General features: G+C 41.5%; 1 protein-coding gene across 1 annotated transcript; it reads right to left on the reverse strand.

Moving 5' to 3' along the window:
• Positions 1 to 546: 546 nt before the first annotated feature.
• prtfdc1b (phosphoribosyl transferase domain containing 1b) lies at positions 547 to 10,831 on the reverse strand. The gene is made up of 9 exons (XM_062555978.1): positions 10,743 to 10,831; positions 10,239 to 10,345; positions 9,339 to 9,522; positions 7,162 to 7,227; positions 4,424 to 4,441; positions 2,914 to 2,996; positions 2,667 to 2,713; positions 2,481 to 2,557; positions 547 to 1,468 (listed from the first exon to the last, which is right to left on the reverse strand). The coding sequence occupies exons 1-9, from the start codon at positions 10,785 to 10,787 to the stop codon at positions 1,421 to 1,423; spliced, it is 675 nt and encodes a 224-aa protein (XP_062411962.1). The 5' UTR covers positions 10,788 to 10,831; the 3' UTR covers positions 547 to 1,420.
• Positions 10,832 to 17,243: the final 6,412 nt, after the last annotated feature.

Consider the following 17,243-nt stretch of genomic DNA (forward strand, 5'->3'; position numbering starts at 1 on the left):
AGAAATCATTGATTACCTAGTCCTGCTACATGTGTAGGTTGTTGTAAATTCATAATATTCCCACAAACCCAGATATTTTCATTATTGAAACAGTAGTCAACACACAATCATTTCTCATTAGTCCCCCAAAATGAGTTTCTTTTGGCTCTGCATCATCTCAAACAGAGTGGCTACTACTTTAAACATGAGCGACAAATTTAAACAACTGATGGAGCAAACAGGCCACAGCTTGGTTTGTTTTTCTTTACACACTGAAAGCCTGTCCTGCTGTGCAAACGTTGGAGTCATGTGTCAGGTGCATGAAGATGCCCGGGTTGTTCGCGACTGCTCTTGTTTTAAATCACAACTGGCTGAACCCCAAGGCTTTAGAAGTTACCTTGTGTCCTATCATCAAACAAAACCACACTTTTTTTTAATCCACAGCGGTATGGTTTGGCCTTGCGTATAACTCTGTGTTGCAACTCCATTTGGATGATCTGAAATGAAATGTCTCAGAACAGAGGGAGTTTAATTGTTCATTTATATTGATGACATAAACCTCCTATGCATGCTATCCAACATCTCATAATATGGATGTACAGTATATCCAAACTAAGATACATCATTCAAAACCACATAACAGTACAGGTTCTCCCTCCCTCACACAAACACCCACACATCAGCAAATATAGATAAGGCATGCGTCAGTCAGTATGAATAGAAGAGGAAACAGTCACATTTTTATTTTATGTGTTGCTGCAATGAACATGACAACAAGTACATTTGATACAGTGTATGACAAATGTCTCCTTTAGAATAAAGAAACAAACAGTAAGAGGAAATAATGGGATGAGATATGAGATAACACTCGCCTAAGCAAGCAATGCCTCTGTACACAGTAGTATATGAGTCGTGGCACTGACTAGCAGAGAGACCTGTCCTGTACTTCAGACAGAAGAGGTAGGAGTTAGAGGGAGTCGAATTAGCTTATATTATAGACCACAGTAGTTTATTTTTTTACATTATTTCTTATGCTAGTGACTGACTACCTCATTTCATGTTACACAAACATTTCATGTTTTTATTATTCAGACTAAGGAACAGACAACGAACATGGAAATAGAAAATGCCCACAAATTAAAAACGGCTACATAAACACATCCTATGCTAGCTTAGCTGTTGCATGAAGTTACACGGATCAAAGTAACAGCTCAGTGGGGTAACAAAATGGCGTCGCTAAAAATGTTCCAGCACCGTTGTGGGGTTCTACCCTGTCATGCAGCATGAGTACAACCAACCAAACTCTCAGAGAACAGAACAAGCGAGTTTGCCTCGATGGCAGCTCTCTGTGTGCGTCCTGTGGTCGGGGCATCCAACACTCCTCTGGATCTTGTTGCGTCTAGCTTTAGGGGTGGGGTCCTGGTTGGCTCAGGGAATGTTCTCAGACCTTATACTTCTGCTTCCCACTCTCACTGATCACACAAATGTGCTGCAGGCAGGGAGAGAGAAAAAAAAATACCCGTAATTCAGTTGGAATTAGAGTTGAGACACATCTGGTTCCAAGTATCAGCGGGAACTGCCCTCTTATCTGCTGAGTGACTGGGCTGCAGTCTGCCACACTGCCGGCTGGAGGGGGTGGGGGGGTGGGGGTGGGAAGAGAGCTTCCCCTCTCACTGGGTGACTTAATGACAGTGTATTCACAGGAGAGAGAGAGACCCAGTTATGAGTGACGCAACAAACAACAACAACAACAAAGCCAACTGCGGAGACTACAAAATGAAGTCTGAGAGAGAGGAGGAGGACGGGAGTGAGTGGAATGGATGAGTAGGGCCCACAGTATGGTGTATGAGGAGCCATGCACACTACACCCAACTGAACCCAAGCCCATCTGTTCAGGGCAGGCAGACCTACACAAACACAGCCAGCTCTCGACACCCTGCCGTGAAACCTGACCACAACTGGTGTCCCCGTGGTCCTGCTCCCACAGAGCAAAAAACCAGGAACTCAATTAAAAAACACTGACCTAATATAATGAGTTATAATCAATAAACACCATGTTATAACCTATATATACCTATGAACACCTCCTCCAACATTGGTGAAGTTCCCTAATTTAGAGAACCATCTCAACCATGTTCAAGGTGTTTGAGAGTGATGCCAAGAGCACTGGATGATTGCATTTGGGGTTGAGGGGTTAGCTGTGCTAGAATATCGATTGTCTTCCTAATGGACATAGCAGCACGGGAAAAAAAGAGCTTTTGAGTGGTACGTCTTCACTTCAGACCTCTCTAGTATGTGGCTCTCTGCCTTTCTGTGCACTTAACAGCTTTAGTGTGTATGATTCATAAAATCTCCATGTTAGAAATGAGCACTTTCTGCCACAATAGTCATTAAAATAACTGCCTCAAGAAAGTCAAGCATTGTTCTGATATACAGCAATTTCTTGATATATGAAAAAATCAGATAGCAGGGGAGTGAATTACCCAAGACTACAAACTTACATTGAGATCCCTGAAGTACTCATTGTAGTCCAATGCGTATCCAACCACAAATCGATTGGGTATCTCAAAGCCAACATCTACGAAAAACATGAAAGAAAAAGATAGAGAATAATAAATAAACTTTTAAAGAGGCTTCTCGACACATACACCTCAAAACAAAACAGAAAACATCTGCTTCATACGTACAGTCTGGTTGACAACCAGATCCACTTGGCACTCTCTTTACCAGCAGCCTAAAACAGAGACACATTCATTACAAAAGTACGCACAAACACACACAGGTCCACACAAACACACACACACACACACACACACACACACACACACACACACACACACACACAGTCTAGACAAAATTGGTGAGGTGGCTCAGTGACTTCTACATATCACCATCATGCGGCCTGTAATCTCTGAGTGTCGGGTGAGGACTCACCCGGCCACTTTGATCATTTTCGGCTTGAAGGCTTCAACATGGCTCAGGAGGGCTTTCATGGTTTTTCCAGTATCCACTATAGCCTACAGAGGAGGTAAACAGCCTTAATGAATGAAAGCTATAGGACAATTTGTTATTAGTTAATAGTGTTATTTAGCCAGACCAACTGGCTAAATAACACTGTTGACATTTGATACCTCACTCTCCCATATTGGGCTGGTGGGTCAATGATAAAGCACATAAAGGAATCAGTCCTAAAAGTCTCTATGGGCCGGTGATCAGATCTACGACCACCCGTAATTTCCCGACTATTAGCCGCGGCTTATACATTGATTTTGCTAAATTTCTTCAGCTATGAGGTTAATACAGGGGGGCAGTTAATATGGTGTTAATATGGTTTTGTTTCTTTTAACTTGCATAAAACACTGCCCTGCGGCTTGTACACAATGCGGCTTATATGGGGGAAATGACTGTATGTGTCTGTACTGTAGGTGTGGGTGCGCACACACACACGTGCATGCACGTCCTTGGGTGTATGCTCTCCTGTGAATCAGCACCAGGCCAATCATCTCCACCACATGAAGGGCTGGAACTGAGTGACCTGGGTGTGACAGATCCTGGCCTGACCCCAGAGAGGTATGTGCTTCCCAGAGGTGTGGCACGCGGGCCCCGCTCACTCTTTTGTTGTCCCCGCTATCCTCTTTTGTGAGCTGCCCGGGAAAACTATTCAGTCTTAATGCCTTCACTATTCGGACAAAAAAAAAAAAAAAGCAATCAATAAAATAACACATTTTCTGTGCCCGTGATTTCGGCTGGGATTAAAAGTGTCCACCACCAGGTGATTCATATTTATATCCTGTATGAGCCGAACAAATCTCTCAGAAAACATATTGGAGTGTGTGGGCTCTATCCGATCAGATGATAGATAATATGGTGGCCTAGTTTCCTGTCTAATTGGGATGAATGGGCCCTATAGGCCTTGAGGTTTTCAAACAAGAAATATAGGTTAGCTGACAGTAGGAGGGAGATGGGGTCCAGCAGCAGTCAGCTCTGTAAAAGAACCGCATGATGCACAACTGCAGAACACAGAACACTAATGAGGATCAGAACGTACCAAACCAGAGAACATAAAAGAGGCCAATTCATTATGGGACTTCGATTTCATAAAAGCCATAAACTTCCTCCATATCCTACACAAGAGCAGTATCCATTCTGTTGACATATTCTTACTGACAGTACATTTGCTTTTGTTTCCATATTATGAACTAATGGCAAGACTTCAACTGGATGCCCAAGTGCAATTACTGTACTGTTGTGAGCACTGATATGCTATTCAGAAAAATGACTTTTGATTTTTGTTTTGTTTTAGTCTGTTTTATAGATTGCATGTCTTTCAAAGTTAGAGCTTCTCTTCTCCTCAGTTGAGGCCACTCCAACTTATGGAATGGAAAGTAATGACGCATATTTTCTGATACAAATAATTTCTTAAAAGAGGAAATCACTGACTCACCTCGACGACCAGGACATTCTTCATTGTGTGGACAAAAACAGAGACGGGGGGGGGGGAGAGAATGAATGAGATAAATCTGTATGTTCATGCTTTAATCTACACCAACATACCATCCAGAATCTAGCAATCCAGTAATTTCTAATAATGACTAAAAATGTATTTCATTCACTTTGTCATCACACCATGTCCACACAATTGCATTACAATCTTCGCCAACTGTAAGAAGACCATAGAGCATAACACATTCCATCCTGTAGCCTAGTGTGTGAGCTGTAAAATAAAGCCACCCAGACTAACTGGAATTATAACGCCACTCGAACACTACCCATAATCCCCGGCAGCACAGTACTGCGCACGGTGGAATGTGATCAAATGATTAGTCTTTCTGACAGGGCACTGAGGTCTCATAAAAACAACCTGTTTATGAGCTCCAAAGTACTCTCTCTCTCTCTCTCTCTCTCTCTCTCTCTCTCTTATTCTAACTCAGTCATACAAACACACACACACAAACACACACACACACACACACACACACACACACACACACACACACACACACACACACACACACACACACACACACACGCAGTTGAACAAAAGTTATATATAGCAGTTCTGCTCTTGGTTGTCTGTGTGACTTGACTGCTTATAATGTCTCTCATCTCTAGTAGTTGTATATCTGGAGCTATCACAGCGGCGGGGCACAGAGTTATTATAGCTACATAGAGTAATGTAGAGTTATTATAGCTACATAGAGTAATGTAGAGTTATTATAGCTACATAGAGTAATGTAGAGTTATCATAGCTACATAGAGTAATGTAGAGTTATTATCTTGGAGGGCTGAAACGAGACACATGCCAGACTGAGCTGACATATTCCAGAGCACATAAATCCCAAAATGCTAATCACTCAAATGAATATTATGGGCTGATTCTCAGACCCAAGTTCCCTTAGTTCCAGTGAGCTACATTTCTCAACACAGTTTATCTCCCCAGGAAGCTGACAAACTTAAGCCAGTAAGTCACTCAATCGGCCTGCTTCCATGAACAAATGGCTCACAGATAGCAGCTTACAGCCCATTTACAACTGTTTACACTATCTGTTTACAAAGACAGAAATAGCTAATCTCTAACATGAAGGTGATTATTGCAGAAGAAATGTGTTACAGAGTGTGAAGTACATCACAAGCCAAAAAATCTTACTTGACTGTGAAATACCACATGACCGCTTGTGCTCTCCAACAACAACTCACTTGGTGGCAGTGGTGGGCAGCAGTTCTCAGTAAACACCAACTTAAGTTTCACTACAACTGACCTAATGTACAGGCAAACAACAACCCTAACTAATATGGCGGCATAACTGTAACTGAATCATGTTTACACTTCACGTAGGCCTGGTGAGACCAGTTAATCCCCCTGGAACCTCAGCACAGACAGGTAAGCCTCATAAAGCCGTCAGCGCAACCAATGGCGGAGCAAATGGGTTAGCATTGTTATCCTATTACTGAGGCATTACCCATAGATAAGCCCTTCCAGTGAGGGGAAACCTTTGATTCGGATGAGTACTTCTGGCTAATGTATAACTTCTCTCCAAGACCGCACACCTAATGTTCCACATCAACCACAATGGTATTAAACGCAATTACAACGGGTCTCAGCACTGGCCAAACCTTTAAAAAGCCCTTGCGCATATGGACAATGCAGGGAGTGATGCTTGAGAAATTAGATGTGTTTGTGTCTTACTCTTAAACTGATTTGTTTAGCCAAACATCCTCATATTTATCTGTCATTATAATCATTTCCTAATACAGTAATAAAGGTCAAAGTCTTATTGCGGAATGGAGTGACATTACTAATATAGCGTTATAAAGATTCTAATCATATGTTACAAACATGAACACACACACACACACACCGCACACACACACCCACACACCCACACCCACACCCACACCCACACCCACACACACACACACACACACACACACACACACACACACACACACACAGTTACACACTTATCAAATCTGAGTAGTATTTCACCCTTGACCTAACCTTAGACTGAAGAGTGAAGACATGATAAGGAGGCATTTAGACTAGATAAGAAGCCTTTGATTGTGAAAATCTGTCATTACTTCTACACTGAAAAGACAGGAGTCTCTTCCTCAATGTTTCCTCCCTCTTTCGTGCTCTCTTCTCTTCTCTCAACCATAACATAACAAACTCCTCCATTTTCTTTGTGCTTGAGTTGAACTTGTTTGAACTGGATGACAGATGAAAAATATGGTTGATACATGAGTTAAGCATTTTTCACAATAAATTAGATTTTTAAAAGCATTTTGTCCATGTGGATCCATAGCCCAATGCCCCTGCCATTCCTGTCCACATAAACTGTTTGGCATCATGTGTTTTGCAAAGTACATGCAATCATATATATTTTTATGAGCGTTTTTGCCAGCCTCTCCTAAAATGGCTCCGTTTTGCCTGAAGGGAGTGCGTGAAGAGACTCTAGTCTCTAGAACACTCCCTCTTGTGATATATTGATAGATCTATCAATCAGACAGTCAACACAACAGACACTGTTGCTTATCACCAAGTTAAACTTCCTGTGAAACCTACATTGAAAGGATTCATGATAGTAGAGCACAGAATGTTTAGGTATGTAACATTACCATATTTAATTCACTAGTTATTTGAAGTTTTTTTAACAGCAGTCAAGTCTCTCCCTCCGTTCTTACCTTCCCACTAAGCACAGACAGATCTTCCCCTCCGACAATGTGGAGGTCTTGTGTGGACTGATCATTCTAGCAAACAGAAAAAAGGTTTTACATAACACTTAAAGACTGAAGTAGGCTAAGTTACTAAGGAAACATGAGACATACATCTTAAAATGTACTTGTATGGTGGCCATTTGAATTCTTAGCAATAAAAGTGTCTGAAACAGTAGTCTTCATGTATACATAAAGAACTCATTTGACTAGTCACATGTATAATCCATGGAAGATACAATACTGCCCCCTACTGGATATACCAAAACAGAGCAGTGAACACAATGCCCTCTGACACGCCTGGTAAAGTTGACTAAAAACAGCAATAATATGAACACCCCACCGCACTCTATTGACACTACTCATTGCTTTGTTCAGAGTGAACAATGGCTTTCGCTTACAGCGTCCTCACGTTCGCTCAGGTGACCTCAAGACACTGTATGCAAAACGTGCGCAGCAGAGTGTTATTATTATTGCTATTTAAGTTTGTTCCTGCAATCTACCTACACCTAACCAGGCTGTGCATGGACCCTGGGTTGATTTGGAATATATGACTAAAAACAGGCTTAAAAAAAAAAAAATATATCGCCATTCTGAGAAAACATAATATCTCATATTGACAAATATGGTTAATAAAATCATTTGGCACGATTATTGGCACTCCTTTTTTAATTTATATTCAACTTCTTTCAGTTAATCAGAGGGTCTGTAAACTTTCTGTAATAATCCAAACAATAACCAACACGTTCTAATCAACTGGAAATGTGATAAACTTGTTTGGACAAACACTATGCACAGTGAGGATGGTAAGACAAGCAAATCTTCAAAAGTGACCTCCACCCTAATAGATTAGCCTATGTATGAGGCATGCCATAAAAAAGCCTTTCATGTCAGTTAATTACAAATGTAAATGGCAGGAGTTACTGAGTGCTACGGTGACTCTATTGTCAGATGAAATGCAAATTGTGCTCTTTGGTAAGAAACACTAGGCGGGTTTGGCATACATAGAAGAATGGCAAAACTGAAAAGAACCCCATGCCTAATGATAATTACAGTGGAGGGTATTTGCTATTGTGGGACTATTTTTATTAAAGGCCCTGGGAACCTCATTTGGGTGCATGGTGAACTGGTATCATGGACTTTTCATGGTATCATGAAAAACCTGAACAGATTAAACGAAAACCTCTGCCAAGATTTGGCAGAGGTTTTCGTTTAATCTGTTCAGGTTTTTATATTATAAAAAGGGTCATGAATGGATCATTCAGCAGGCCAATTAGCAAAAACGTCTGCCCAGATCAAAGCAAAAATGGTTTAGGCTACTGAACACAAAAAACAAGCTTTTGCCATTGCCACCTCAGTCCCCTAGTCTAAACTGCATGGAGAAAATTGTGGTGAGTCAAAGAGGACAATGCACAAGGTTGGATTTTTTTTTTATCATTGTTTTTCATTGTGACATCAAAATACTTAAATACTTATTACTTAAATGTGCAGTCAGGGGTATTACACAATCTCAAACCCATAGCTTTTTTTGTCATATTCAGTTATCATCCGCTTGTGACCCACGACACTACCCATTCTGTGAGTATACCGTGTAAAAGAAACAGCGTTTTTTGGAGGCAGCCAGGCTCTGACAACTAGAAACAAACAAAAACTAAACCCTGCATGGAATTTCTCTGGGAATACTGATTTTTTTTTGAGTGAGCTCTGGGTGGGCCCGCCTCTGCCATGTTTCGTTTGGCCCTTTGGTTAAAATATAATGTACTTTTTTGCACAAAGGTTACTGCTATTAAACAAACATAAAAAAACACGAAACAAAGGAAAGTTCTCTGCGCTTCTGCAGTTATGCGACAATCCGGTGCAACCAGGCCAGGACAGAGAGGCACATGAAAGAAGAGGAATGCCGGTGCAACACAGATGTCTTCTTTATGATTTATTTAAAAGGTGCAAAACATGACTAACGTTTCGACGTTACAAACGTCTTCATCAGAGTCACAATTCATCAACAAACACGACTTCCTGTGCAATCCCTGGCTGCACCTTTAACTTGACCAGTGGTGCCAATAAATCACTGTGTGTGTGTGTGTGTGTGTGTGTGTGTGTGTGTGTGTGTGTGTGTGTGTGCGTGTGCGTGTGTGTGTGTAACTCACCAGGTAGCTCTTGAGGCGTATGAAGTCCACTCTCATGGGCAGGCTCTTGTTAGAGTTGCGGTTCAGAGCTTTGATGCGCTCCACCAGGTCAGCACAGAACTGGTACCCCCCCTTCAGCACACACAGCACCACAATGTCGTGGTCTCCCAGATCGTCCATGATGTTCCTCGCTAACCTTTCTGTCCTGTCAACATTCAACAACTACAGTGAGACTTGGACATAAAAAATACACAGGACACTGGGGTTCTGAGCTGCACAGATATCTCTTAAACGCTGATATGGAGGAATATGGTCCTTAAAATAGAAATGGAAAAAAAATCATGAAGACATTGATCACCAAAATATTTACACCTTGGCCATCTATCTCCATGAAGAGAATATCTCACATTACAATGCCAGAAGTAATACTGAACACATGCTGAATTCTTCCATCTCAGGAATCCTGACAGCCTCACACACACACTCCCAGCACCTCCACTGCCCAAACCTCACCTGTTTACTAGAGCTGTGGAAGTATGGAACTCCACATTCAACACTTCAGCATAACACTTAAGTGTAAACGCAGCTTGTGCCAATAGCCTACACTCACACATACCAAATCAACATAGAAAACAAATCAGCAAAGCAGGCAATTTATTATTGAACTGTTTTCAGCTGTAAGTTTATAGATATCTTTTAATCTCTCTTTTATTCATTTCACATAGTTTTGGAAAATACAACAATGCATCTACACCATGTCAACGTTCTGTCTTGTGCACTGGTGCTGCTTTTCTTGCTAGGTTGGTATTGTTTTAATCTGGATTAGGTGTGGATATAGGCGTCACATCACATCGTGCACCATACTGAACAAACCTAACAGACAGACAGACAGACAGACAGACAGACAGAGGGGGTAGTTACCGGTCCATGATAACCCCATGAGGAATGTAAACACACTCCAAGTCTCCAGAATAGTGCTCTGGGTAGGTAAATAGATCCAAACGGTAGCCTGGCCAATCATCTCTGATCTGTTTGAGAGTATTGCACAACAATTGATAACTTCAGCACATAACGGAAAGAACTGTTCATCATGATGCTCGGCAGCAGACGATTTTGTTAGTCATGGTTCATCTGTTCTGTTTACACACGCAACAGCACAACACGTTCTATGTGGATTATTCAAGCCTACACTTGGGTTTATTTGTCACTGTTAGTTTTGTAATTTGCCGGTTGAGGGAAAAGGTAAAGTTTCATGCCAGTGTAAATGTTCGTGCAGTCTTCATAAAAGCCCATTGCTGCTGAAAGTTTGTTCAAATTCTTGCGTCCAGGGCAGCCTAACGCTTTTCCGCACAACACAAAATGGCATTGGCCTACGAAAGCATGGTCGAGTTAAGTTAATGAACACCATTCTCCTCTCATAGTTACCACGATGCCGCTGTTCTTCCCCAGTGATTTCATTACGTCTGCCATGTTGGTTTTCTTTCTAGCTTGACATTCCTCCGCGGCGGCAAAGAATGGGGGTCCTCAAAAGAGTGTGCGAGATCAGTTCAGACAGTTTCAGGGGAGGGGCGCCACCAAGGATGAATGCAAGGCTTTATTCGAACTCCGAAGCCAGAGGCAGTTCCTGGTAATGCAAAAGCAAAACAAATTTTCGGAACAAATCCGTTACATACTAAATGTGTACGTACAGGTTAATGTATGAAACTGTCCCTGTATGGACAGACTGGCCTCTTATTTGACTAGACAAGGATGTAACACACTTCAGACTAGACCTGCTTTTGAACATGGACGGGGTTATCAGTTTAAAAAAAAAAAAAAAACTAAAAAAATGAGGCCTATAGAAAACGTTTGGTTTGTGAGTGTGCTATTCTTTAGATGTGGCAGGCTGTTGCAGAGTTGTCTATTCTTCTGAAATGAATAGGATATTTGTCTAGTGTAGGCTGATACTGAAACAATAAGTTGTTCTGTTCACACCAAGCAGACACACCACGTGCATCTGTCAGCATCAAGGCCTATGCTCTCTATTTCGAGCTTTTAGAGTAAACAGTGCCAAGTACCAAGTTTTGGCATTAACCTTTTAGAGTGCCAAACTTAGAAAACAGTTTGAAGATTACATTGTTGGCATCACAAGCAGATGGTCAAAGCAGATCTAATGTCTGATTTTTCTTCAATATAGTCTTGCTTTACATTTATTTTTAGACGATTCAGCATATGCCCAGCAAAAATGTCCAAACAGTTATCAGAACCATTAATAGTGTGTGTAGGTGAAAAGCCCACTAGATGGCATGGCAGGCTACTGACTCACAGTAGGCCTAGCCCACAGTTTGGTGCTGCATCTATAGATAGGCATAGCCCATGCCACATACAGCCTAACATGCATATCTTAGAGCCATAAGTTGAATAAGTTGTTTCCTTTCAAAAACTTCACGAGTGCACAGGCAAAACATCAACAACGGTTTCTCAGGTTTTTTCAGGGTTGTGAATCTTAAAATAAAGACTGATGTTATTTCTTTCCCTTTTCTTGTTGTCATGGGAACAGTTGCAGTGACAGTGGTCTTTAGTAGCAGTGGTAATCTTGTAGTAGCCTAGCCTACTTCTTCACGTGGACATGATTCGAATTCATAAGAAGGAGTGCACAAGAAGTGAATAATTGAAATTAGGGATGTACAATGATGTATTATTTATTAATGGAATTGAAGTTTTGTTTCAATTACTTCATCTTCAACTCCAACATGCTTTATTTCAGTTCAGTTTCAGTTTACTTTATTAGTACCCAAAGGTAGATTTGTTGTGCAGTAACAGGACGAGGGCGTCACACAAAAACATAGATGACAGGACATTTGTTAGATGCTTCTCATTTAAGGTCTACAGATCACCTGTCTATCAACTTAATGTTAAGTTTTACTAGCATCAGTCATTCTCATGTTTAACATAAACATATTCATTCATTCATTCAATTCACAAATACATTCACGCAATTATTCATTTGGCAGTTGTTTTGTAGAATTCAAACAAAAAAAAAATCCTTCCCCCTGTGTGTTGAGGTCATAGCCTATAATGGTCCAATTCTGAATAGTGCACTGCTGATGGCAGTTTGAAACTCAGGATCAACATTGTGCATGGTAGTTACTGAAAAAATAAATGGTTTGGGTATGGGCCCCTTGTGATGTGAGGTTGTGAAGTTGTTTTCAGTGAAGTACTCCTTCTGGACTAAAAAGATCCTGAGGAGGCCAAATCACTATTTTGGAACAGAATAAAAAGCTTAGAAGGAGCTCTCTTTCTCTCCCTACTCCTTCCTCTATCTCTATTACTTACTTACTTACTTACTTACTTACAACACACACACACACACACACACACACACACACACACATACAGAGAGAGAGAGAGAAAGAAAGAGAGATTCACATATACACACACGAACACACATACACACACACACACACACACACACACAGAGAGAGAGAGAATACACACATATATACACACACACACAAACACAGTCAGTTATTTTTTAGAACAGTACTATCCCACCATGCCGCAGTCCATTCATCAGAGGCTGTTTAAACTGTGTAGCTGAGTGATGGCTTCCCTGCCAAGCCAACATTCACCCAATGATGGAGCAGATATTAAAGATTCGCCTCACTGACATTAAAGCAGACTAATTAATGAATCCCAGAGAGACTCCTGCTCACTCACTTACTGAGCTGAGGTGGGAGAGTATAAAATAGGGATGTATGACAAATAAAGACATAGGACAGACAGACAAGCACAGAAATAGAAAGGCACATACAGGTCAGACTTATATTCTTTTGAAAACAAAGATAGTGCAGTTTTCGGACATATTGTTCTGATCTTGAAATACAAAATGGACTACTAGTGTAGTGTCTTGAGGCATCGTGACTTACTCTACCTCGACTATACGCCAATGCATTGGCAGAAAATAAGCAATTTCTCCACCAAGTCCATTTCACTGATCTCATTTACTCCCAAGTCCTCTGTGGCATCTGACTTTGAACACGGCATCTTCCTTTCGGCTGTTGGCTTCATCCACATCCAGAGTAACACAAAGCTACATTTGAGGTGAGCTAGCTGTGTGTGCATGTGTGTGTGTGTGTGTGTGTGTGTGTGTGTGTGTGTGTGTGTGAGTGAGTGAGAGAGAGAGAGAGAGAGGAGTGCGTGTGTGTGTATGTGGAAGCTTGAATGTCGATGTGAGTGTGTGGATGTGTCAACACTTTCAAGCCCTCAGGGAATAATTCTCCCATGCAGTTAACGCCTGCGAGTTCACACCCAGCCATCCCGACAGTCTCACAGCTGTCAGCTTCAGCAAGACTGATCCCCGCAAGCAGAAGTTTGGGGCCACCTGCTCCCCACATAGGTGCATTTCCTACCGCTGACACTCAAAGCTGTTGTTTTCCTTTCATGAAACGCTCACTAGAGAAAAGGGTTTGAGGTCTAGGAATGTTTATGGCATCCTGTCCACTGCTTCCTAGGTGTGCATAAGAGGCATGTTGATGTCCTGTCCACTGCTTCCTAGGTGTGCATAAGAGGCATGTTGATGTCCTGTCCACTGCTTCCTAGGTGTGCATAAGAGGCATGTTGATGTCCTGCCTGACTGAAATGCATACAGCACTGCCATGGTAGGACCGGGACTCACATTTGTATTACATGAATTCCACTGGTGTATAGATGAGACATGTGGAGCATTTTGTGAAGCACATATAATGTACTTTTGAAAGAATGTGCATGGTTTAGGATCATTTGGTAATCTTTTTTTTTTTTTTGCTCAATTGGCCACATTTTTAATACAGTGTGATATATGGTATTCTACTAAACATTTTAATAAACCCAAAGCAGAACCATTTAAAACAAAAAAAATCATCAAAAGTATAAGAATATGAATTTGCCTGCAGATTTCACTAAACTGACTTTGCCTGAATTTAGTTTTGTAGGCTCTCTTTTCTTTTTGGTCAACTTTGAGGAAACGAAAGGCGTAGCAAAGATCATGCATTCCAACTCTCACACCATGACACTAACAACACATGCTGTATTTTTAACGAGATCTATGTGATCCGTGTGAGAGAAGTGGCACTTTACCTTTCTGGCAATGTGATTGAACACAGCAGGAAGCTGTCTTCTCTGGAGGAATTTCAAAGGTGGTGTAGAAAGACAGGAGGTGTTGCTTGGGTTCTCTGCATATGTGCACAGCCCACGACACTGAGGCAAGAGAGGCTGTGCAAGGGGCAATCTCTGGAGCACCAGTAGAAGGGTGTAATACACAGGGTATTAACTAGCAATGAGTAAATGTTTAGTAACATAATGTACCACTCAACAATGATTACATATCTTTGCAGTTAATGTCAAAAGATTTAAAATAAAAATAAACTGTTTTTTCCACATTCTGTTTGTGCAAACTGATTGTGGTTGTTCTGAAACCATTTCTGTAATCTGGTCCAGGATGAGCAGCAATCATCATTAGAAGAAGAGTGAACCAGCAGGATGGTTGGAATGAGGCAGCAGGAAGCCTGGAGTTGAGAACAAGCGGTGGGACGTCTCTGGGGCCGAGCTTTGGATCAAATTTTTCATCCAAGCTTTCTATGACGTTTTAACAAGCCCTTCCCTATTTACTCTGCAGGGGGAAGGCGAAGACATACATGTAAATAATGCCTGCAGTTCCTGAACAGAGGGATCCTAGAGCACATTCTCAGAGCGAGGCTGGACGAGAGGTGCTGACACTGGGCACTGGGGTCATGATGACCACCTCCTGTAGGTCATAACAGACATCATCTGCAGTGGGATTAGCCACTGCGAGCATCTCCACCTGAAAAACCATCACATTCATCAGAGCTGGGAAGATACCAGCAGCAGCTTGGACCCCCTCACCTCCTCTGGGCTACTGGCAATGGCACAAGACTGGGAGGCAAAAGCTGACCTGGGGAAGCAACCAAAGTTCCCACATATGCTGCTGCTGCTGAAACCATGCTCAAACCAGATGTTTGAAGGATCAAAGCATATCGAGGGCTGAGAACCAAAGGGGCGTAAGTGACATTTTGGTCAAAATTGAGTTATATATATCACCTGAAAGCTCTTGATGAGCTCTCTTAGCAGACAAAATTATAGAAGTAAAATATTTATAAATATATAGTTATTGAACTAAAACCAAAGGTCTTTAACTGTGAACATATAGAAGCAGTTAGATTTGTTTTGGCTCTCCTGTAAAGTTGTCACTTACGCCCCTTTGGTTCTCAGCCCTCGATATCGTACTTCTAGAAATCATTGTTCTGTGAGAAGACTGCATTGAGGAGGCCAATAAGAGGAGGAGGGTGAACCACACTGAGCTAAAGGAAAAACAGCAAAGCAATGCTTGGCCAGCAAGGGGTGAACCTGTTGTGTTGGGTGGCAGAGGGTCAACAAACCTCTATAGGCCCTATAACATTGTGGGCATCACAGGTAAAGCAGGCTAGCAGGTAAAGAGGCACCAGGTTGGTCACAGAAGCAGCAGGAATTACATCAAGGTGGCTGACTGTCAATCAGTAAATCTTATAAAATGCTGAAACAGTGCATTGCACACGTCAAGGGGAAATTTCCAGCACATTTTCTGACATTCCATGAAAGTAACCCTCAATGCTGTATGTCGGATGAAAACTATATAATATGTTGGCCTATACACTACATTAAACTGTAAGCACCCATCAACTTTGAGGTAATATTAAAGCCTAACATACCTTTGACACAAGACTTACAATTCTATGCTACTTATGTTTCTGCTTATGTGTACTTATGTGCTCTCTCTCTCTCTCTCTCTGTATCTCTCTTTCTCTCTCTCTCTCACAGACTTTGCTCAAAAATTACATTTCCAACTCAAAATCCAACATATTTGCATAAGAACTGTGTGTATGAAAAAATATCCCAAACACAGTTCCTTGTACATCGTATGCTTATGACTAGATCGTTCTTTGTGCCCTAAAATTGAAAATCCAAAATAACTCCTCATGTATTAAATATAGTGCTGCTTTGCAAGTCTAAGTAAGTAGGTGAGCACAAAATTGAAAAGAGAGACTTGTGGGATGCTGAAATTTTTAGTCAACCATGAAGTGCTTCAGTTATTGCCATGGTTGTAAAGAATGTTGATGAAGTTCCAAATATGAATATGTGTAAAATATTCATGAGGTCGTATGTAGCATTGCTTCTTCAGAGGATGATGGGGGTAGGGATGGAGGGTATGACTTGCTGACAGCGTGACTTGACTTTGTATCTATAATATACTGTCTTTACAAAATGATGCAAATCAGTCTGCAAGATTTAATTTGGCTTGATGGGCGCCCGCAGCCATTACATGAGGCTTTCCCACTGACGAACATGCAATTTAAAGTGACTGTCTTTGTTTTAAAAACAAAGCAAACAAACAAACTGAAATCACGTGCTAAAATGAAATTAAAATCCAAATCGGCAATGAAATGACATTTCAACAGTCCTGGAGGGAGTTTGCGCACTCCGAAACAATCTGACGTAGAAACGACAAAGAGGTATAAATTACATCAATAAACAATAACGACCATATGGGTAGTCTAACTGCTCTAACAGATATTTCTTCCGCGACCACCCTTGGCGCCGATTTCAGCACTGGACAGCTCCCCGTACTCTGCCCACCTAACATCCACCCAGCTTCGTGATTGACAGAAGAAATATCCATAGAGAAGTCTACGACTTGTGAGCTGTCCTGGCGTATACCATAAAGAAACTGGATACGAGAGCATTCTGTTCCAGCTTTCTTTGAGGTTCTGATAGGCTATCTTTCATCACAATGTTTGCGAAGGTACAGCGTGAAGGTAACAGGGCAGTGGTTTAGTCAATTGCAGCGCATTTTCTTGATGGGAGCGTCTGATTGGTAACATCTGGTACCAAACGACAGAAGAGGGAACGAGA

Source organism: Sardina pilchardus, chromosome 2, assembly GCF_963854185.1.
Source record: "Sardina pilchardus chromosome 2, fSarPil1.1, whole genome shotgun sequence".
NCBI classification, from domain to species: Eukaryota; Metazoa; Chordata; class Actinopteri; order Clupeiformes; family Clupeidae; genus Sardina; species Sardina pilchardus.